The following is a 16,106-nucleotide window of genomic DNA, read 5'->3' as shown; positions in this document are numbered from 1 at the left end:
GACGCCAAAGAAGGAAACAAAGTTAGTAAAATAGAATTTATTTAACTTCTATACATTTTTTAGTTTTTGCTTAAAACTACTATATAGTCAAAAACTGATGGCTGTGACAAAACACTCTCACCATTCACTATAAATATTCATTTCCTTCTCTTCCATTTCCATCATCACTTGTTCAATTTCTCTACCACCTAACAAGTGGGAAAAAAAAAACACTGCATTTCCACAAGCTAAGAGTACTAGCTAGAAATGGCCCCAGCTGCTGCAGTGATGAGTAACTACCAAGAGGAGGAGATTGTTCGTCCTGTTGCTGACTTCTCACCAAGTCTTTGGGGTGATCGTTTCCATTCTTTCTCCCTTGATAATCAGGTATTTAATTAATTTGTCTTTCACATATATAATCTGGTTGTAAGTTCAAAGGACAAATATTTATCCTGTTTAATAATAAAATGCATATATTCATTTTCATTTGAATGAATAAATTTATAGGTTGCGGAAAAGTATGCTCAGGAGATTGAAACGTTGAAAGAGCAAACAAAGAGTATGTTGTCAGCAGCGTGTGGAGCAACATTGGTTGATAAATTGAATTTGATAGATATTGTTGAGCGCCTTGGCATAGCTTACCATTTTGAGAAACAAATAGAAGACATGTTGGATCACATTTACAAAGCAGATCCTAACTTTGAGAGTCATGAATACAGTGATTTAAGCAATTTATCCGTTCTGTTTCGACTACTGAGACAACATGGTTACAATATCTCTCCAGAACTTTTTAGCAGATTCCAAGATGCAAACGGCAAATTCAAGGAATTTCTTTGCAATGACATCAAGGGTATTTTGAACTTATATGAAGCTTCACACGTAAGGACTCATGGAGAAGACATCTTAGAAGAGGCACTTTCATTTTCCACTGCTCATCTTGAATCTGCAGCTCCACATTTGAAGTCACCTCTGAGTAAACAAGTGACGCATGCCCTTGAGCAATCTCTCCATAAGAGTATTCCAAGAGTCGAGACACGCTACTTCATCTCCATCTACGAAGAGGAGGAATTTAAGAATGATGTGTTGCTTCGATTTGCAAAAATGGATTTCAATTTACTTCAGATGTTGCACAAACAAGAATTATGCGAAGTATCTAGGTACGCTAATGTAATTTACATGAAAAATATTACTATTATTTGTTGATAGTGACTCTCAGAATCTAATATGCTGTTACTTACTTTATAGGTGGTGGAAAGATTTGGATTTTGTGACAACACTTCCATATGCTAGGGACAGAGCAGTTGAATGCTACTTTTGGACGGTGGGAGTGTATGCTGAACCTCAGTATTCTCAGGCTCGTGTCATGCTTGCTAAGACTATAGCAATGATTTCAATAGTAGATGACACGTTTGATGCTTATGGCATTGTAAAAGAACTTGAGGTCTACACTGATGCCATACAGAGGTACGAACTACTTCTCGAACAATTTATGATTTAATTAGATGATTGCATAAAGGTGGGGAAAGATTATAGGTCAAACACTAGACGTTTCTCCTTCTTCCTATGATGTATGTTTTGTTACACTAATAAACTTATCAAATTCATTTCTTTTTCCATTTATTAGGTGGGATATTAGCCAAATTGATCGGCTCCCTGATTACATGAAAATTAGTTACAAAGCACTTTTAGATCTCTACAACAATTATGAAGCAGAGTTGTCAAAGGATGGTAGATCTGATGTTGTTCACTACGCGAAAGAAAGAGTATGAATCCTGACTTATACCAAGTTAATTAATCATTAATCAATTTATCAACCAATTGTGTATGTATTGATGGTTGAATGTCTTGGCTTGTTGTTGGCAGATGAAAGAAATCGTGAGAAACTATTTTGTCGAAGCAAAATGGTTCATTGAAGGATATATGCCGCCAGTCTCTGAGTATCTTAGCAATGCATTAGCTACTAGCACTTATTACTTGCTTACGACAACATCCTACTTGGGCATGAAGTCTGCAAACAAGGAAGATTTTGAATGGTTGGCCAAGAACCCTAAAATTCTTGAAGCCAATGTGACATTATGTCGAGTCATTGATGATATAGCCACCTACGAGGTATACATTGCATCAAATAAACTTAGATTTTATATGTTTACCTAGTTGCAACCATGAAGTGATAAAAATGATTTCATACTTATACCACACATTCTAATTTCCAATCCAGGTTGAGAAGGGTAGAGGTCAGATTGCAACTGGAATTGAGTGCTACATGAGAGATCATGGTGTATCAACAGAAGAGGCAATGGAAAAATTTCAAGAAATGGCTGAGATAGCGTGGAAGGATGTAAATGAAGGAATTCTACGACCAACTCCCGTCTCTACACAGATTCTCACTCGTATTCTCAATCTTGCTCGCATTATTGATGTCACTTACAAGCACAATCAAGATGGATACACTCATCCTGAAAAAGTACTAAAACCTCACATTATTGCCTTGTTAGTGGACTCAATTGAAATTTAAATCATCAATTGTTGCGTACATTTGGGAGCACTTTGTTCCTGGCCCCTCAAATAAGTATTTGATCTACATTTGACAGATGCCTTGTTGGTATCTCTGTAGCTAGCTAGGGTAGGAATTGCTGGCGATGCATGTTATGGTGCAGTGAAGTTAACTCCTCCAATTTTCTTGAATCATCATTGACATTTGAATTCTATTACTTCTTTTAATGTACCTACTTTCTTTTAGCTAGACAATTCCGAAAATGGTGTGAAAGAATACGCTTCAGCAGTTGCAATTCAACCACAAGGAAATGAAATGTCAAATAATAATAAAAAAATTCAAAGTATCAATTACTGACACGAAGTAAATTATAATCACCATATTCTCAATCATGAAACTACTTATAAGACGAATTGTGATACTATACCGAGACTGATTGTACAAAATTCTGCATACGCTAAAGCAAACAAAACAAATGTCATCAAAAAAATAAATATTATTGACTGACCATTTCATAATTTTAGCAATTCCTTTTTTTTTTGAGTTCTTGGACATTATATTCATAAACAAGGAAATAAAAATGGAGAAAAAGAGAGATTGTCGGGGGAGGAGAGCCAGGGAAGAGGCTGTGCATGGAATGGGCAACTAGTAAAATTGCACATCTCATGCGCTGCCTCGTCCCTGTCTATCCTCTCCACCTTTGATATTCCACACCACAGTTTACCTCAATAGGGTCTCCCTTCACCAATAATGCTTAAACATTCCTTCCATCTGGAGTACAAATGAAAAGGCCTTTTCTTGAAAATTTCCAATGGCCAAAAGGTTAGTGCAATATGGCTGCTTTATGATGGAGTTAGGACCCGAAGAAGAAATAGTCATAGTACAAGTGATAGTACCACTAATTGAGGAGTACATACATATGACCTCTCTGTTTCTAAGTTTTAATTGAGTCCCATTGTACTGCAGATTCAGTTCGTAGTACAATAACAATGTTTGGCCCAAAAATTAAAAGCTACTTTTAGATAAAAGCTCGTTTAAATTAATACTCTTCAAATTAGAATTACAGCTCATACAAATAATATTTTTAATCTGCGTTACAATGTGTCTCTGAAAACACCCTTCACCTTCAATCTAAGATTTTGAGTTCAAGTCACCAAGGAGCAAATTAAATAGGTGAGACGCGTTGTGCTGTGGGCACCAGACAGTCTAGCTGATCCATTTACCAGACAATCCACTGTTAGCTGATGATGTTAACATTATCATATCATGCAACAATGGACTGTGTTGCCTATCATGCTAATAATAACAACAAAATTTCAATTTTTTTTTATATATATACTAGTTTTTGGATATGTGTTGCACGTGACCTCATATTATTGGTTTTTTAAAAATCACATAACTATTATACGACGTGTTTGAGTTATAAAATAAAAATATGTAAAATTGATTGAATTGTAATACTTAAAATTATTCTTATAGTGTTGATGAATTTCTATAACGTACCCTTTTAAAAGTTGCTACAAAAATACATCACCCTCAGTCAAGCTAACAAAAGAAATTCTTAGTTGGTTTGTTTGCTTCAACTGTATCGAAAAAAACTAAACCTTTTATTATACCTTGCAACTCTTCATTCCCCTTATTTGTTATAGCAATAATTAATATTTATAGGTAAGGGAGAAGAATCAATCATATTATGAGGAGTGAGGTTTTTTGTAGGTAAAGCAAACGGGTTGAGATTAAAAAATATAGTAAATTGAATTATACAGGGATATTTGATGAGTATAAATGTATAATAATGACAGGTAATTGAAGGGGTGTTTGATTGAAGAAGGGTAAAATAGTCCCATTTTTAGGAACGTTTTAGTAATTCAATTTTACACTTTGGAGATTTTCACTAGTACTAGTTTCTGGACATGTGCATTGCACGTGTATTCCATGTAAATTTTTATGCATTTGTTAGACCTGTTAAAATTCTATTAAAACATACGTGTAATGAGTAATAAAATATCACAATTACAAATAAATCTTTAAAAGCGTGACAAGAAACACCAAATGAGGAGCGTATTTTAATGTTTGAAATTAATTTCTTTTAAGAAATTGATCGTAAATTTTGAACTTTGATCAGTAGTTAGCAAACTTCCAGCAAAGTCACAAATGCTTATTTGAGTCCAAATAAAAATACAGACTTACGAAAATCACAAATTTATAGAAAATTAAACTTATGAAGTCTAATAAAGAGAAAACACAAAAAAATAATCAAAGAAGAAAAAAAATACAACCTAGGTATATCCTTCTTAAAACTTTAATCACAATATATAAATGAAAAAAAGAAATACAAAATCAGAACATAATTTAAATATTCATCTTGTGGAAAATGAAAATAAGAGTGATATTGAGAAAAGACAATTGCTTAGATGTAATTGAAGCCAGACCCACAAACTTTACTGATGACAGCAAGTGGAACGACATAGACAGTAACGCAGTTGCTGATCTACACTTGACACTAGCTGATCAAGTGTTGTCTAGTGTGGCTGAAAAACGAACGGCGAAGGAAATATGGGATACTCTTAAAGGATTGTATGAGGCCAAGCCTTTGCATAATAAAATCTTCTTAAAAAGAATATTGTATACTCTTCGAATAGAAGAGTCCATGTCGGTTACTGAACACATCAATACTTTGAATACTCTGTTTTCGTAACTTACAACAATGGATTGCAAAATAGAGGGGACTAAAGGTGCGGAGTTTCTACTTCAAAATCTGTCTGACTCATATGATCAACTCATCATCAACCTGACAAACAATACAGATAGTCTAGTTTTTGATGAAATTGTAGTCGATGTCTTAGAAGAAGAAAATTGGCACAAAAATAAGGAAGACAGACAAACAAGTTCGCAGCAAGCTAAGCTTTGATGATGGTGAAAGGAAGACCAATGGAATGTGACCCCAGTGGGAGTCACAATCATGATATGGTAGATCTCAATCAAAAAGTAAGAAGAATATCAAGTGTTACAACTGTGGCAAGAAAGGGCACTTCAAGAAAGATTGTTGGTTCAAGAAGAAGAGTGAACACCCTGAGTCATCAAATGCTCAAGGGAATGTTGCAAGCACCTTAGATGATGGCGATATTTTAAGTAGTGAAGCAATATCAACTAATAAAGGAAGAAAACATTTCACTGATGTCTGGATCATGGACACAGGAGCAACATGGCATATGACTTTTTGGAGAGAATGGTTCCATCAATATAATCATATCTCAGGAGGGTCTATGTTCATGGGAGACGCTCATGCTTTGGATATTATTGGTATTGGGTCCATCAAAATAAAAATGTATGATGGCACGGTACGCACCATCCAGGAGGTACTACATGTAAAAGACTTGAGAAAGAATCTATTGTCTTTGGGATAATTAGATGATACTGGATGTTTATATAAGACTCATGGTGGATGCATGAAAATATCAAAAGGAGCGTTTGTAGTGATGAAAGCAGAAAAACTTGCTGCAAATTTATATGTGCTTAAAGGTAAAACACACCAAGAAAGAGAAATATCAACCGCGTCAGCAAGTTCATTTGAAGAATCAACGATGATGTGGCATCGTAAACTTGGCCATATGTCGAAATGAGGATTGAAGATTCTTGCTGAGCAAAAGCTTTTTCCAGGGCTCAAAAAGGTTTCATTACCTTTTTATGAGCATTGTGCTACCAGTAAACAACATAGACTGAAGTTTAGCAGTTCCTCTGCTAAAGGCAAGGATATATTTGATTTGATCCACTTTGATATCTGGAAAGCACCGGTGGAGTCTCTAGGAAGAGCAAAATACTTCGCATCATTTATCGACAATTACTTCAAGAGAAGTTGTGTGTATCCAATCAAGAGAAAGTGTCACGCCCCGAGAGGATACCCTAGGCGTGGCCGGCACTCAGAAACCATTTCTGGCTTCCGAGAGAACCACTTAGTCTCATTTCTTATTTATTCATCAGCGGAAGACTTAAGAATACTAATGTGGGCTTGTCATAATCAAAGAAAAAATAGATAATTCTTATAAGAAATAGTTTCTAAGGAGAACTACTCCGATTACATCATCAGACTCTGTCTATGAAGCCTCTAATACTCTTAGATGGTGCCAATGACATGTACATGGCTACCTCAAAAGAAACATCACACTCAACAATAATAAAAGGATAAGGAGTTCCTTCGAATACAAGAAGGACTCACCAAATAGCCGAAAAGAAATGATCTTCAAGGATGCGCCTGTTGAGGATCTCTAATACCTGTATCTGCATCATAAAACGATGCAGGTCGAATGACGTCAGTATGTGGAATGTACGAGTATGTAAAATGGCAAGAAGGTAAGGACAGATATCAAGAAACTCCTCTCAATAAAACTCAGCTCAGAACTCAACATCATCTCAACATCAATATGTAATGCAAGTTTAAAATATAATAATAAAAATAATAGTAATAAGCAATGCTTACTCAGTTGGGAGTTTCTCTAACCGACAATCATCACTTATGAGCTAGCGATGATACAACGAAGCGATGTCGTTGCCACATCCATCCAATACCTTGCCAGGTAAAGGACATCACCATCTTGGATCCACTCATCAAAGTCCTCTTTTTGGGACTTAAGAGGCATAGCCTCCATCCTACGCTGGCTACGTAGTTCTGGGGTTTGAGTCAATTAAACTCTTACCCAACTCGGTGATCAATACTACTCCCAAAATATGTCCTCATATTAAACTCATCATCTAGTCTCATTGGACTTTAATTTAAATCATCAAACTCATCTCATTTCATGTTCATCAATTATTATACTTCCCAAAAACATCATTTACATCTCATCAAAACATCTTGCTCAAAATATCATTTGCTCAAATTCATTCAAACTCAACTCTTTTGCTCTTTTAAAACTCAATAAAATACATATATAGTATTAATTCATATAACTTTCTTTTTATCAATGAAAATAATAAAAAGCCAACATCTTACTCAAAACATATGTAAAAATATTCATGAACATCAAATCAATTAGGATTCATGGGAAAGTAGCCATGAACAATAATTCCAATAATATAAGAGATAACAATAATAATAATATTAATGCATAAATATATCAAACTCAATAGAAGAAGAATTAATTCATCTAGAATTCAAGATTTGGATAAAACTCAACTATAACTCAATTATAATGAATTTAAATATTGGGCGCATGGACGAACTCAATCCAATGCTATGAAAGCCTTACATACCTTAAATCCAAAGGTTTACTCTGAATTGGAACACTCTTGGACCCCTAGCCTTTTCTTCTCGCCGGAGCGTTTTGTGTACTACCCGGAGTATAAGAATAATTGGAGTAGTATTTTTATACTACTAAAACTAAAACTATATTTGAGAAGAAGTATATAGAGAGAAGAATTGCTTAAGAAAGCTTGATGAATAAAATGAGGAAATAAGGTGGGTATTTATAGGTGGGAAAGAGTGACCTAACAATAAATAAAATAATTATAAAAAAAAATCTAAAAATTTAATGAAATATATTGATGTAATGGATGATGTTAAATGGAGGACAATTTATGTCATGAATGATGTCAAATGTATCTAGATGTTTCCATGGTAGGTAAGATGAGTTCTTTTTAACAGAATACTCTTTTTCGAAGCTGCGTTTGAATAAGATAAATTCCTTATTAGGATTTGGTGTCTTCATAAGAATTGTAGATATGGAAGTCTAGTTTCATATAGTTCAAGAATCAACCAATTTGGAGCAACCTATAGTGAGATATGAATTTTCTTCTATAAACACTCAATTCTGTCACAGTACTATATCTTGCAAAGATTAATTTATTTGACCTACTTATACTCCGAATCTTAAGATATGTTATTCATGAAAGTTGTAGGTAAGTATGTTGTGGTTACCCAAAAATTTGAATCACCTAATTTGGACCAACCTATAAAAAGTTATGCCCAAAATACAGAGACTGTATTATTTTCGTCGAGAATTGAAATACCGACATACAACATTTTAGGGGTTGTTACAGAAAGTCAGATATTTTTCCAGTTTTCAAACAGTTCAAAGTGTGGTGGAACTTGAATATGAGAAAAATATCAAGTATTTGAGGATAGATAATGGAGGAGAATACACTGGTGATGAATTTGATAACTTTTGTAAATAAGAAAGTATTAAAAGGCAGTTCAAGGTGGCATATACTTCACAATAAAATGGAGTAGCAAAGCGGATGAACAGAACCTTGTTGGAACAGAAAGAGCTACGTTGGCAACTGCAGGGTTGGAAAAATCATTCTGAGGAGAAGCAGTCAAAACCGCCTGTTATGTGATCAATGGGTCACCATCAAACGCAATTGATCTAAAAACGCTAATGGAGATGTGGACAGGAAAATCAGTTGATTATTCTCGCTTACATATATTCGGAAGTTCTACTTATGTTATGTACAACACCCAAGAAAAATCGAAGTTGGATCCAAAATCCAAGAAATGCATTTTCTTAGGGTATGTTGATGGAGTCAAGGGGTATCGCTTGTGGATCCCACTTTTTGCAAGGTGATAATCAGCAGGGATATTGTATTTGTTGAAAACAAGATACAAGCAAAAGAAGATAGTGCTTCGAAAGAAAAATCAGAGACTACTACAGTTGAAGTTGAAGAAATAGAAGAAGTTCCAATTTCTTCTGAAGCAGCACCAGAGCACGAAGAACAAGAGCAAGCTAAGATCGAAACTCCACAAGTTCGACGGTCAACTAGGGAGAGAAGAGAACCAGCTTGGCACTCATATTATTCTAGGGCAATGTTTCATATTGTCTATTAACAAAGGATGAAGAGCCTTCAACTTTTCACGAGGCTATGAAAGGCCAAGAATCATCTATGTGAATGGCAGTAATGCAAGAAGAAATTGAAGCTCTTCATAAAAATAAAATATGGGATCTTGTTCAATTACCATAAAGAAGGAAGGCTATTGGAAAAAAATTGGTCTACAAGATCAAACGCAATGGTAATGATCATGTGGAGAAGTATCGTGCAAGATTGGTGGTGAAAGGATTCGCTTAGAAAGAAGGTATAGACTTCAATGATATATTTTCTCCGGTGGTTCGACTCACAACAATTCGAGTGGTCCTGGCGATGTGTGCTACATTTGACTCGTACTTGGAGCAGTTAGATGTCAAAACTGCATTTCTTCATGCAGAGTTTGAAGAAAAAATTTACATGCTCCAACTAGAAGGTTTTGAAGAATAGGAAAAAAAGAACTTGATTTACAGGTTGAACAAATCTCTATATGGTCTCAAATAGGCGCTGAGGTGTTGGTATAAGAGATTTGATTCCTTCATTAAAAGCCTTGGATACAACAAACATAATTCAGATCCTTGTGTTTATTACAAGAGATTTGGTGATGGCGATTTTGTTATTTTGTTGTTGAATGTTGATGACATGTTGGTAGTAGGCCCCAACAAAGATCGTCTCACAAATTTAAAGACACAGTTGGCTAGGGAGTTTGAAATGAAGGACTTGGGACCAGCAAACAAGATTCTAGGAATGCAAATTCACCGAGACAGAATTAATAGGAAGAATTGGCTTTCTCAAAAGAACTACTTGAAGAAAATCTTGCGATGCTTCAAAATGCAAGACTGTAAGTCAATTTCTACTCTACTTCCTATTAATTTCAAGTTATCCTCAAGTATGAGTCCTAGAAATGAAGCAGAGAGGATGGAGATATCTCGAGTACCGTATGCATCAGCAGTGGAAAGTTTAATGTTCGTCATGGTATGTACAAGACCTGACATTGCACAAGCAATGGGAGTGGTTAGTCGATACATGGTTAATCTTGGTAGAAAGCATTGGAATACTGTTAAGAGGATCCTGAGATACATCAAGGGTACCTCAGATGTTGCAATGTGTTATGGAGAATTAGAATTTACTGTTAAAGGTTATGTTGATTCAGACTATGTAGGTGATCTTGATAAAAGCAAGTCCACCACATATTATGTGTTTACTCTTGCTAGAGGAGCTGTAAGCTGAGTTTCAAAACTGCAATCTATCGTGGCTACATCTACGACGGAAGCAGAATATGTATCAGCTACACAAGCTAGCAAAGAGGCTATATGGATGCAGATGTTATTGGAGGAGCTCGGGCACAAACAAGAGAAGGTTGCTCTATTTTGTGACAGTCAGAGCGCATTGCATCTTGCAAAGAATCAGGCATTTCATTCAAGGACAAACTACATATGAGTTCAGTAACACTTTGTTCGTGAAAAGGTAGAAGAAGGCGGTGTGGATATTCAAAAAATTCACACTAATGACAACCTAGCAGATATGTTTACGAAGCCGATCAACAGTAACAAATTCATATGGTGTCGATCTTCTATTGGCCTAGCAGAAACGTAACATTGCAGTAATTGGATAGAAAGGATGGTGTGAAGATTTAATTGATTCTCAATTAAATCTTTAAGTGGGAGAATGCAACAAAAGTCAAAAAAGTAGGAGAAAGAAAATTCAAAAAGGAAGAAACATACGCAACAACTTTTGACAGAAAAAACGCGTAGAAACCGTCCAACTTTTGACAGGAAAAAGAACGCGTAGAAAATTAACGCGTAAAATTTTTACGCGTTTTCTTCCTCCTATAAATAGAGGGTCTCGTGCCCTCATTTAATTCATTCAGAAAAAGAGAGTAAGAATACAAAGAGAGTTATACAATAAAATAAATATTATTTTCTCCCCCAATAATTATTACTTTATCGAATATTACTTTATCGAGATTTTACTATATATTAATCTCTATATTGAAAGTTATATCCTCTTTTACGTGTAAGCCCAAATTAATGTTGATCGGAGGCATGGGTACTTAGATTTTTTTGAGTCTGCAGTCAACAAGAAGATTACCGTTCTGGCAATGGACAGGCAGAGGCGGCTCTATAGACAAATTAAAAAAACAAATGCCTTAGCCTCAAAATTTGAGAGACCTCACTTTTTTTTTAGAATAATAGGATCGTAAGTTTCTTTTTAAAAAAGAAATATTTATAATAAATATACTTAAAATATTAATTTTTTACGAGTTTCACACTCCAATTATCACTTTTTTTTATATAAAATAATTTTTTTCTTGAAAAAAAAATAAAGACCTCTCACTGAAGTGCGATTTTAGGCCACCAATAATATTGAGCCGTTGTAGTAGACAGGTAAGAAATTAAATCAAGTTAGCACTGATACTATTTACTTTCAACATGTGCTTTTTAATATCCTTTCTGAATATTTGCAAGGGTGTTTATCTGACTATTGACAAATTACAGTGTATACAAGGTTCAAATTGTAAATATTGAATCCTTTTGATATTTATTGGTGTTTATTTCTTTATATTTTGAATTTCTTTGATGAAAATCTTGGCTCCTTTAGTGCACAGGACATTCTAAAAAAATTTAAGATGATTGTTTGGTACGCGGAATAAGGTGAGATATTTAAATTTAAAATTAAATTTATATTGTGTTTGATTGACATTATAAATTTATTCCGAATATCTGACTCTTATCCTAATCAACTTGTGATGATTTTATAAATAAACTAGTCTAGAAATTATATTCTCGAGATAATTTGGTTAGTACAGTTCGTGTACTAAACGAATAGCAAGTTCATCAAACTAGTAGTTGTCTTAGCAAATATATTATTACAATTATATATAGTCAAGTAAGGATGATAAGGAAAAAAAATAGTCAAGGATGACAGCATTTTAATTAAGTAGAAGAAAAGGCATGCTGTTTACAAGAATTTAGATAAAAGTAAAAGAAAAAATGTAGGCTGCAAGTATATATATAAGTTGCATAAAGAAAAAAGAGAAAAAAAAAATATGTTGCCATATTATATCTTTAGACCAGTACTGACGATATAGTATTGTCAAGTGTGTCAACCGCCACCGGACTAGTATATTATATTATAAAGAATTTCAATCGTCAAAGGTGGGTGTGGCAAATTAAAGGCTCTCATCATTCATTCATTCATTCATTATAAAAATACTCATTTCCTTCTCATACATTTCCATCATCACTTTCTCTAGCACATAACAGATAAAAAGTTGACATATCAATCCAAACGCAAAAAACAGATATCTCTCTGATTTTCCACAATCTAAGTGTTGTAGAAATGGCCCCAGCTGTGGCAGTGATGAGTAACTATCAAGAGGAGGAGATTGTTCGCCCTGTTGCGGACTTCTCTCCAAGTCTTTGGGGTGATCGTTTCCATTCATTCTCCCTCGATAATAAGGTAGTTAATTGTCAATTCGTTCTCTTCTTGTCTTGTTGGATCATAAGGAAGTTCATTTCTGACTTTCAACGTACAATTTTTTTAAAAATATATTTGCAGATTGCTGGAAAATATGCTCATGAGATTGAGACTTTGAAGGAACAAACAAGGAGAATGTTATCAGCTGCTTGTGGAACAACATTGGCTGAGAAATTGAATCTGATAGACATTGTTGAGCGTCTTGGCATTGCTTATCATTTTGAGAAACAAATAGACGACATGTTGGATCAAATTTACAAAGCAGATCCAAACTTTGAGGCTCATCAATACAATGATTTAAACACTTTATCCCTTCAATTTCGAATCCTAAGACAACATGGTTACAATATCTCCCCAAGTAGGTCCATTATACACATGTTTTTTGTTTATTCATTGTTATATTTATGTTAATTTCTTTCTTACACCAAGGAATTTTTGTTTTTTATACTTTTTCTCACTAAAAGCTTATCATTTATTTTCATTCATGATCCAGAAATTTTCAGCAGATTCCAAGATGCGAACGGCAAGTTCAAGGAATCTTTTAGCAACGACATCAGGGGTTTATTGAACTTATACGAAGCTTCACATGTAAGGACTCATGGAGAAGATATTTTGGAAGAGGCACTTGTTTTCTCCACTGCTCATCTTGAGTCTGCAGCTCCACATTTGAAGTCACCTCTGAGTAAACAAGTGACACATGCCCTTGAGCAATCTCTCCATAAGAGCATTCCAAGAGTCGAGACGCGCTACTTCATCTCTATCTACGAAGAGGAGGAATATAAGAATGATGTGTTGCTTCGATTTGCCAAATTGGATTACAACTTACTCCAGATGTTGCACAAACACGAACTCAGTGAAGTATCAAGGTATACTGTTGTTTTAAATTGAATTAAAAATACAAATTATTTGTTCATACTATTTTCTCAGAATCTGATATGTTGTTACTTACTTTATAGGTGGTGGAAAGATTTGGATTTTGTGACAACCCTTCCATATGCTAGGGATAGAGCAGTGGAATGTTACTTTTGGACCATGGGTGTGTATGCTGAACCTCAATATTCTCAGGCTCGCGTCATGCTTGCTAAGACTATAGCAATGATTTCGATAATAGATGATACGTTTGATGCTTATGGCGTTGTAAAAGAACTTGAGCTCTACACCGATGCCATACAGAGGTATGGACTACTTCTCAAACATTTTATCACTTAATTAGATGATCCCATAAAGGCGGGAAAAGACCATATCAAACAACATATTTGTTTACAATTATAAATTTTTGCCCCTACAATTTATTATCCGAGACAAGCCTAGAGGTCAAACACTAGAGATTTCTGCTTCTTCGTATGATACATGTTCTGTTAAATTGATTAACTTATCGAATTCATTTCTTTTTTAATTATTAGGTGGGATATTAGCCAAATTGATCGGCTCCCTAATTACATGAAAATCAGTTACAAAGCACTTTTAGATCTCTACAAGGATTATGAAGCAGAGTTGTCAAAGGATGGTAGATCTGATGTTGTTCACTACGCGAAAGAAAGAGTATGAGTCGTGACTTATACCAAGTTAATTCAATATTAATCAATTTATCAACCAATTGTGTAGCTTTTTCTCCCTCGTTCTTGCTTTAAATGAAATTTATTCTTCGAATATGTATTGATGGTTGAATGTCTTGGCTTGTTATTGACAGATGAAAGAAATCATAAGAAACTACTTTGTGGAAGCAAAATGGTTCATTGAAGGATACATGCCGCCTGTTTCTGAGTACCTTAGCAATGCATTAGCTACTAGCACTTATTACTTGCTTACGACTACATCCTACTTGGGCATGAAATCTGCTAACAAGGAAGATTTTGAATGGTTGGCCAAGAATCCTAAAATTCTTGAAGCCAATGTGACCTTATGTCGAGTCATTGATGACATAGCCACCTATGAAGTGGAGAAGGGTAGAGGTCAGATTGCAACTGGAATTGAGTGTTACATGAGAGATTATGGTGTATCCACAGAAGAGGCCATGGAAAAATTTCAAGAAATGGCTGAGACAGCATGGAAGGATGTAAATGAAGGAATCCTTCGACCAACTCCTGTCTCTACAAAGATTCTCACTCGTATTCTCAATCTTGCTCGCATTATTGATGTCACTTATAAACACAATCAAGATGGATACACTCATCCGGAGAAAGTACTAAAACCTCATATTATCTCCTTGTTGGTGGACTCTATTGAAATTTAAATCTTCAGTTGTTGTCTACGTAAATCTGAGAGCACTTGCTTCCCATCCCCTCAAATTATAAGTATTTGATTGATGCCTTGTTGGTATCTATGTTGCTAGCTAAGGCAGGAGTTGTTGGCGATACATGTTGTTATTGTGCAGTCAAGTTACCTCCCTAAATTTTTTTGTATCATTATTTACATTTAAAATATATATCACTTCTTTTAACTGAATCCTGTTTGCTAATACCCTTGACCTCGAGCTTGAACCTATTAATGTACAATTAGACTGCAGAACTTACCGGCAAGATTTTCAAAGGAAGGTTCAGGAATGTCGCACCTAACATGATTCTTAGGAAAAAAAGGATTTACATATGAGTATAAATAGTATTTAAAACCAATATATGCGAATAATAAATGGATAAAGCTTGAAAATAAAACAATTGTAAACATCAAGTTGGGTAGGAAATAGAACCTTAAACCTCCATAATCTCAAACATAAAACTTCACGCAAGACGAATTGTGACAGTATATGCTTGTACAAAATCTTGCATACGTCACAACGAACAAATGTTCTTGTGGTCTAATCCAGGGCTAACAGTCTATAGTTGTCTAGCCCCATCAAATAATGTTATTGACTATGACCATTTCATTATTTAAGCAATTACCTTCTTTTTTTCGAGTTCTAGGACATTATAAAGTCATAGACAGATAAATAAAAGGGAAGAAAAGGAGGGATTGTAGGGAGAGGAGAGCCAGGGAAGAGGCAGTGCATGGAATGGGCAAGTAAAAATGCAAGTAAAAATTGCACATCTCATGCTCTGTCTCGCCCCCGTCTATCCATTCCACACCATATTTTACCTCAATAGAGACTTCATTTACCCATGCTTTTTACATTCCTTCCATCTGGAGAGAAAAAAGAAAAATAAAAGAGATGAATGGTTTTGTTTTTTAAGATTGGCAATGGCCAAATGGTTAGTGGAATGGCTGATTTATATGGAATGAGGACTAGAAGAAGTAGGCATAGTACAAAGGCTAGTACTACTAAGTACTAAAGAGTACAGACGACCCCCTCTGTTTTGAAGTTTCAATTATCCCTCACTGTACTGCAGATTTCAGTTTGCAGTACAAGTTTGCCCAAAAGCTA

At 34.9% G+C, this 16,106-nt stretch overlaps 2 protein-coding genes across 3 annotated transcripts; both read left to right on the top strand.

Annotated features, from left to right (window-relative positions):
- The first annotated feature begins 140 nt into the window (after positions 1–140).
- LOC129886023 (vetispiradiene synthase 1-like) lies at positions 141–3,202 on the top strand. Its single transcript, XM_055960533.1, has 6 exons — positions 141–366; positions 487–1,136; positions 1,225–1,443; positions 1,604–1,742; positions 1,843–2,088; positions 2,198–3,202. The coding sequence occupies exons 1-6, from the start codon at positions 247–249 to the stop codon at positions 2,492–2,494; spliced, it is 1,671 nt and encodes a 556-aa protein (XP_055816508.1). The 5' UTR covers positions 141–246; the 3' UTR covers positions 2,495–3,202.
- A 9,091-nt stretch (positions 3,203–12,293) lies between these two features.
- Positions 12,294–15,824, top strand: LOC129886022 (vetispiradiene synthase 1). Of its 2 annotated transcripts, XM_055960532.1 has the most exons (6): positions 12,294–12,730; positions 12,830–13,106; positions 13,242–13,614; positions 13,705–13,923; positions 14,152–14,290; positions 14,439–15,824. In XM_055960532.1, exons 1-6 carry the CDS (start codon positions 12,611–12,613, stop codon positions 14,979–14,981), a joined length of 1,671 nt encoding a protein of 556 aa, XP_055816507.1. In that variant the 5' UTR covers positions 12,294–12,610; the 3' UTR covers positions 14,982–15,824. The 2 variants fall into 2 exon arrangements, with proteins under 2 accessions (XP_055816507.1, XP_055816506.1); XM_055960531.1 differs by having other exon boundaries at positions 12,295–13,106.
- The last annotated feature ends 282 nt before the right edge of the window (positions 15,825–16,106 follow it).

The sequence above is a fragment of the Solanum dulcamara genome, chromosome 4 (genome assembly GCF_947179165.1).
Source record: "Solanum dulcamara chromosome 4, daSolDulc1.2, whole genome shotgun sequence".
Lineage (NCBI taxonomy): Eukaryota > Viridiplantae > Streptophyta > Magnoliopsida > Solanales > Solanaceae > Solanum > Solanum dulcamara.
Note: the sequence above shows the minus strand (reverse complement) of the source record. Positions and strands in the feature narration are given on the sequence as shown.

What these genes read in the sequence shown, in the direction of transcription:
- LOC129886023 (XM_055960533.1), top strand. Translation starts at nt 247, where the DNA reads ATGGCCCCAGCTGCTGCAGTGATGAGTAACTACCAAGAGGAGGAGATT. An exon ending in GAATTATGCGAAGTATCTAG is followed by an intron (nt 1,137 to 1,224) that starts GTACGCTAATGT and finishes CTTACTTTATAG; the next exon opens with GTGGTGGAAAGATTTGGATT. An exon ending in ATGATATAGCCACCTACGAG is followed by an intron (nt 2,089 to 2,197) that starts GTATACATTGCA and finishes TTTCCAATCCAG; the next exon opens with GTTGAGAAGGGTAGAGGTCA.
- LOC129886022 (XM_055960531.1), top strand. Translation starts at nt 12,611, where the DNA reads ATGGCCCCAGCTGTGGCAGTGATGAGTAACTATCAAGAGGAGGAGATT. An exon ending in TACACCGATGCCATACAGAG is followed by an intron (nt 13,924 to 14,151) that starts GTATGGACTACT and finishes TTTAATTATTAG; the next exon opens with GTGGGATATTAGCCAAATTG. An exon ending in TTCACTACGCGAAAGAAAGA is followed by an intron (nt 14,291 to 14,438) that starts GTATGAGTCGTG and finishes TGTTATTGACAG; the next exon opens with ATGAAAGAAATCATAAGAAA.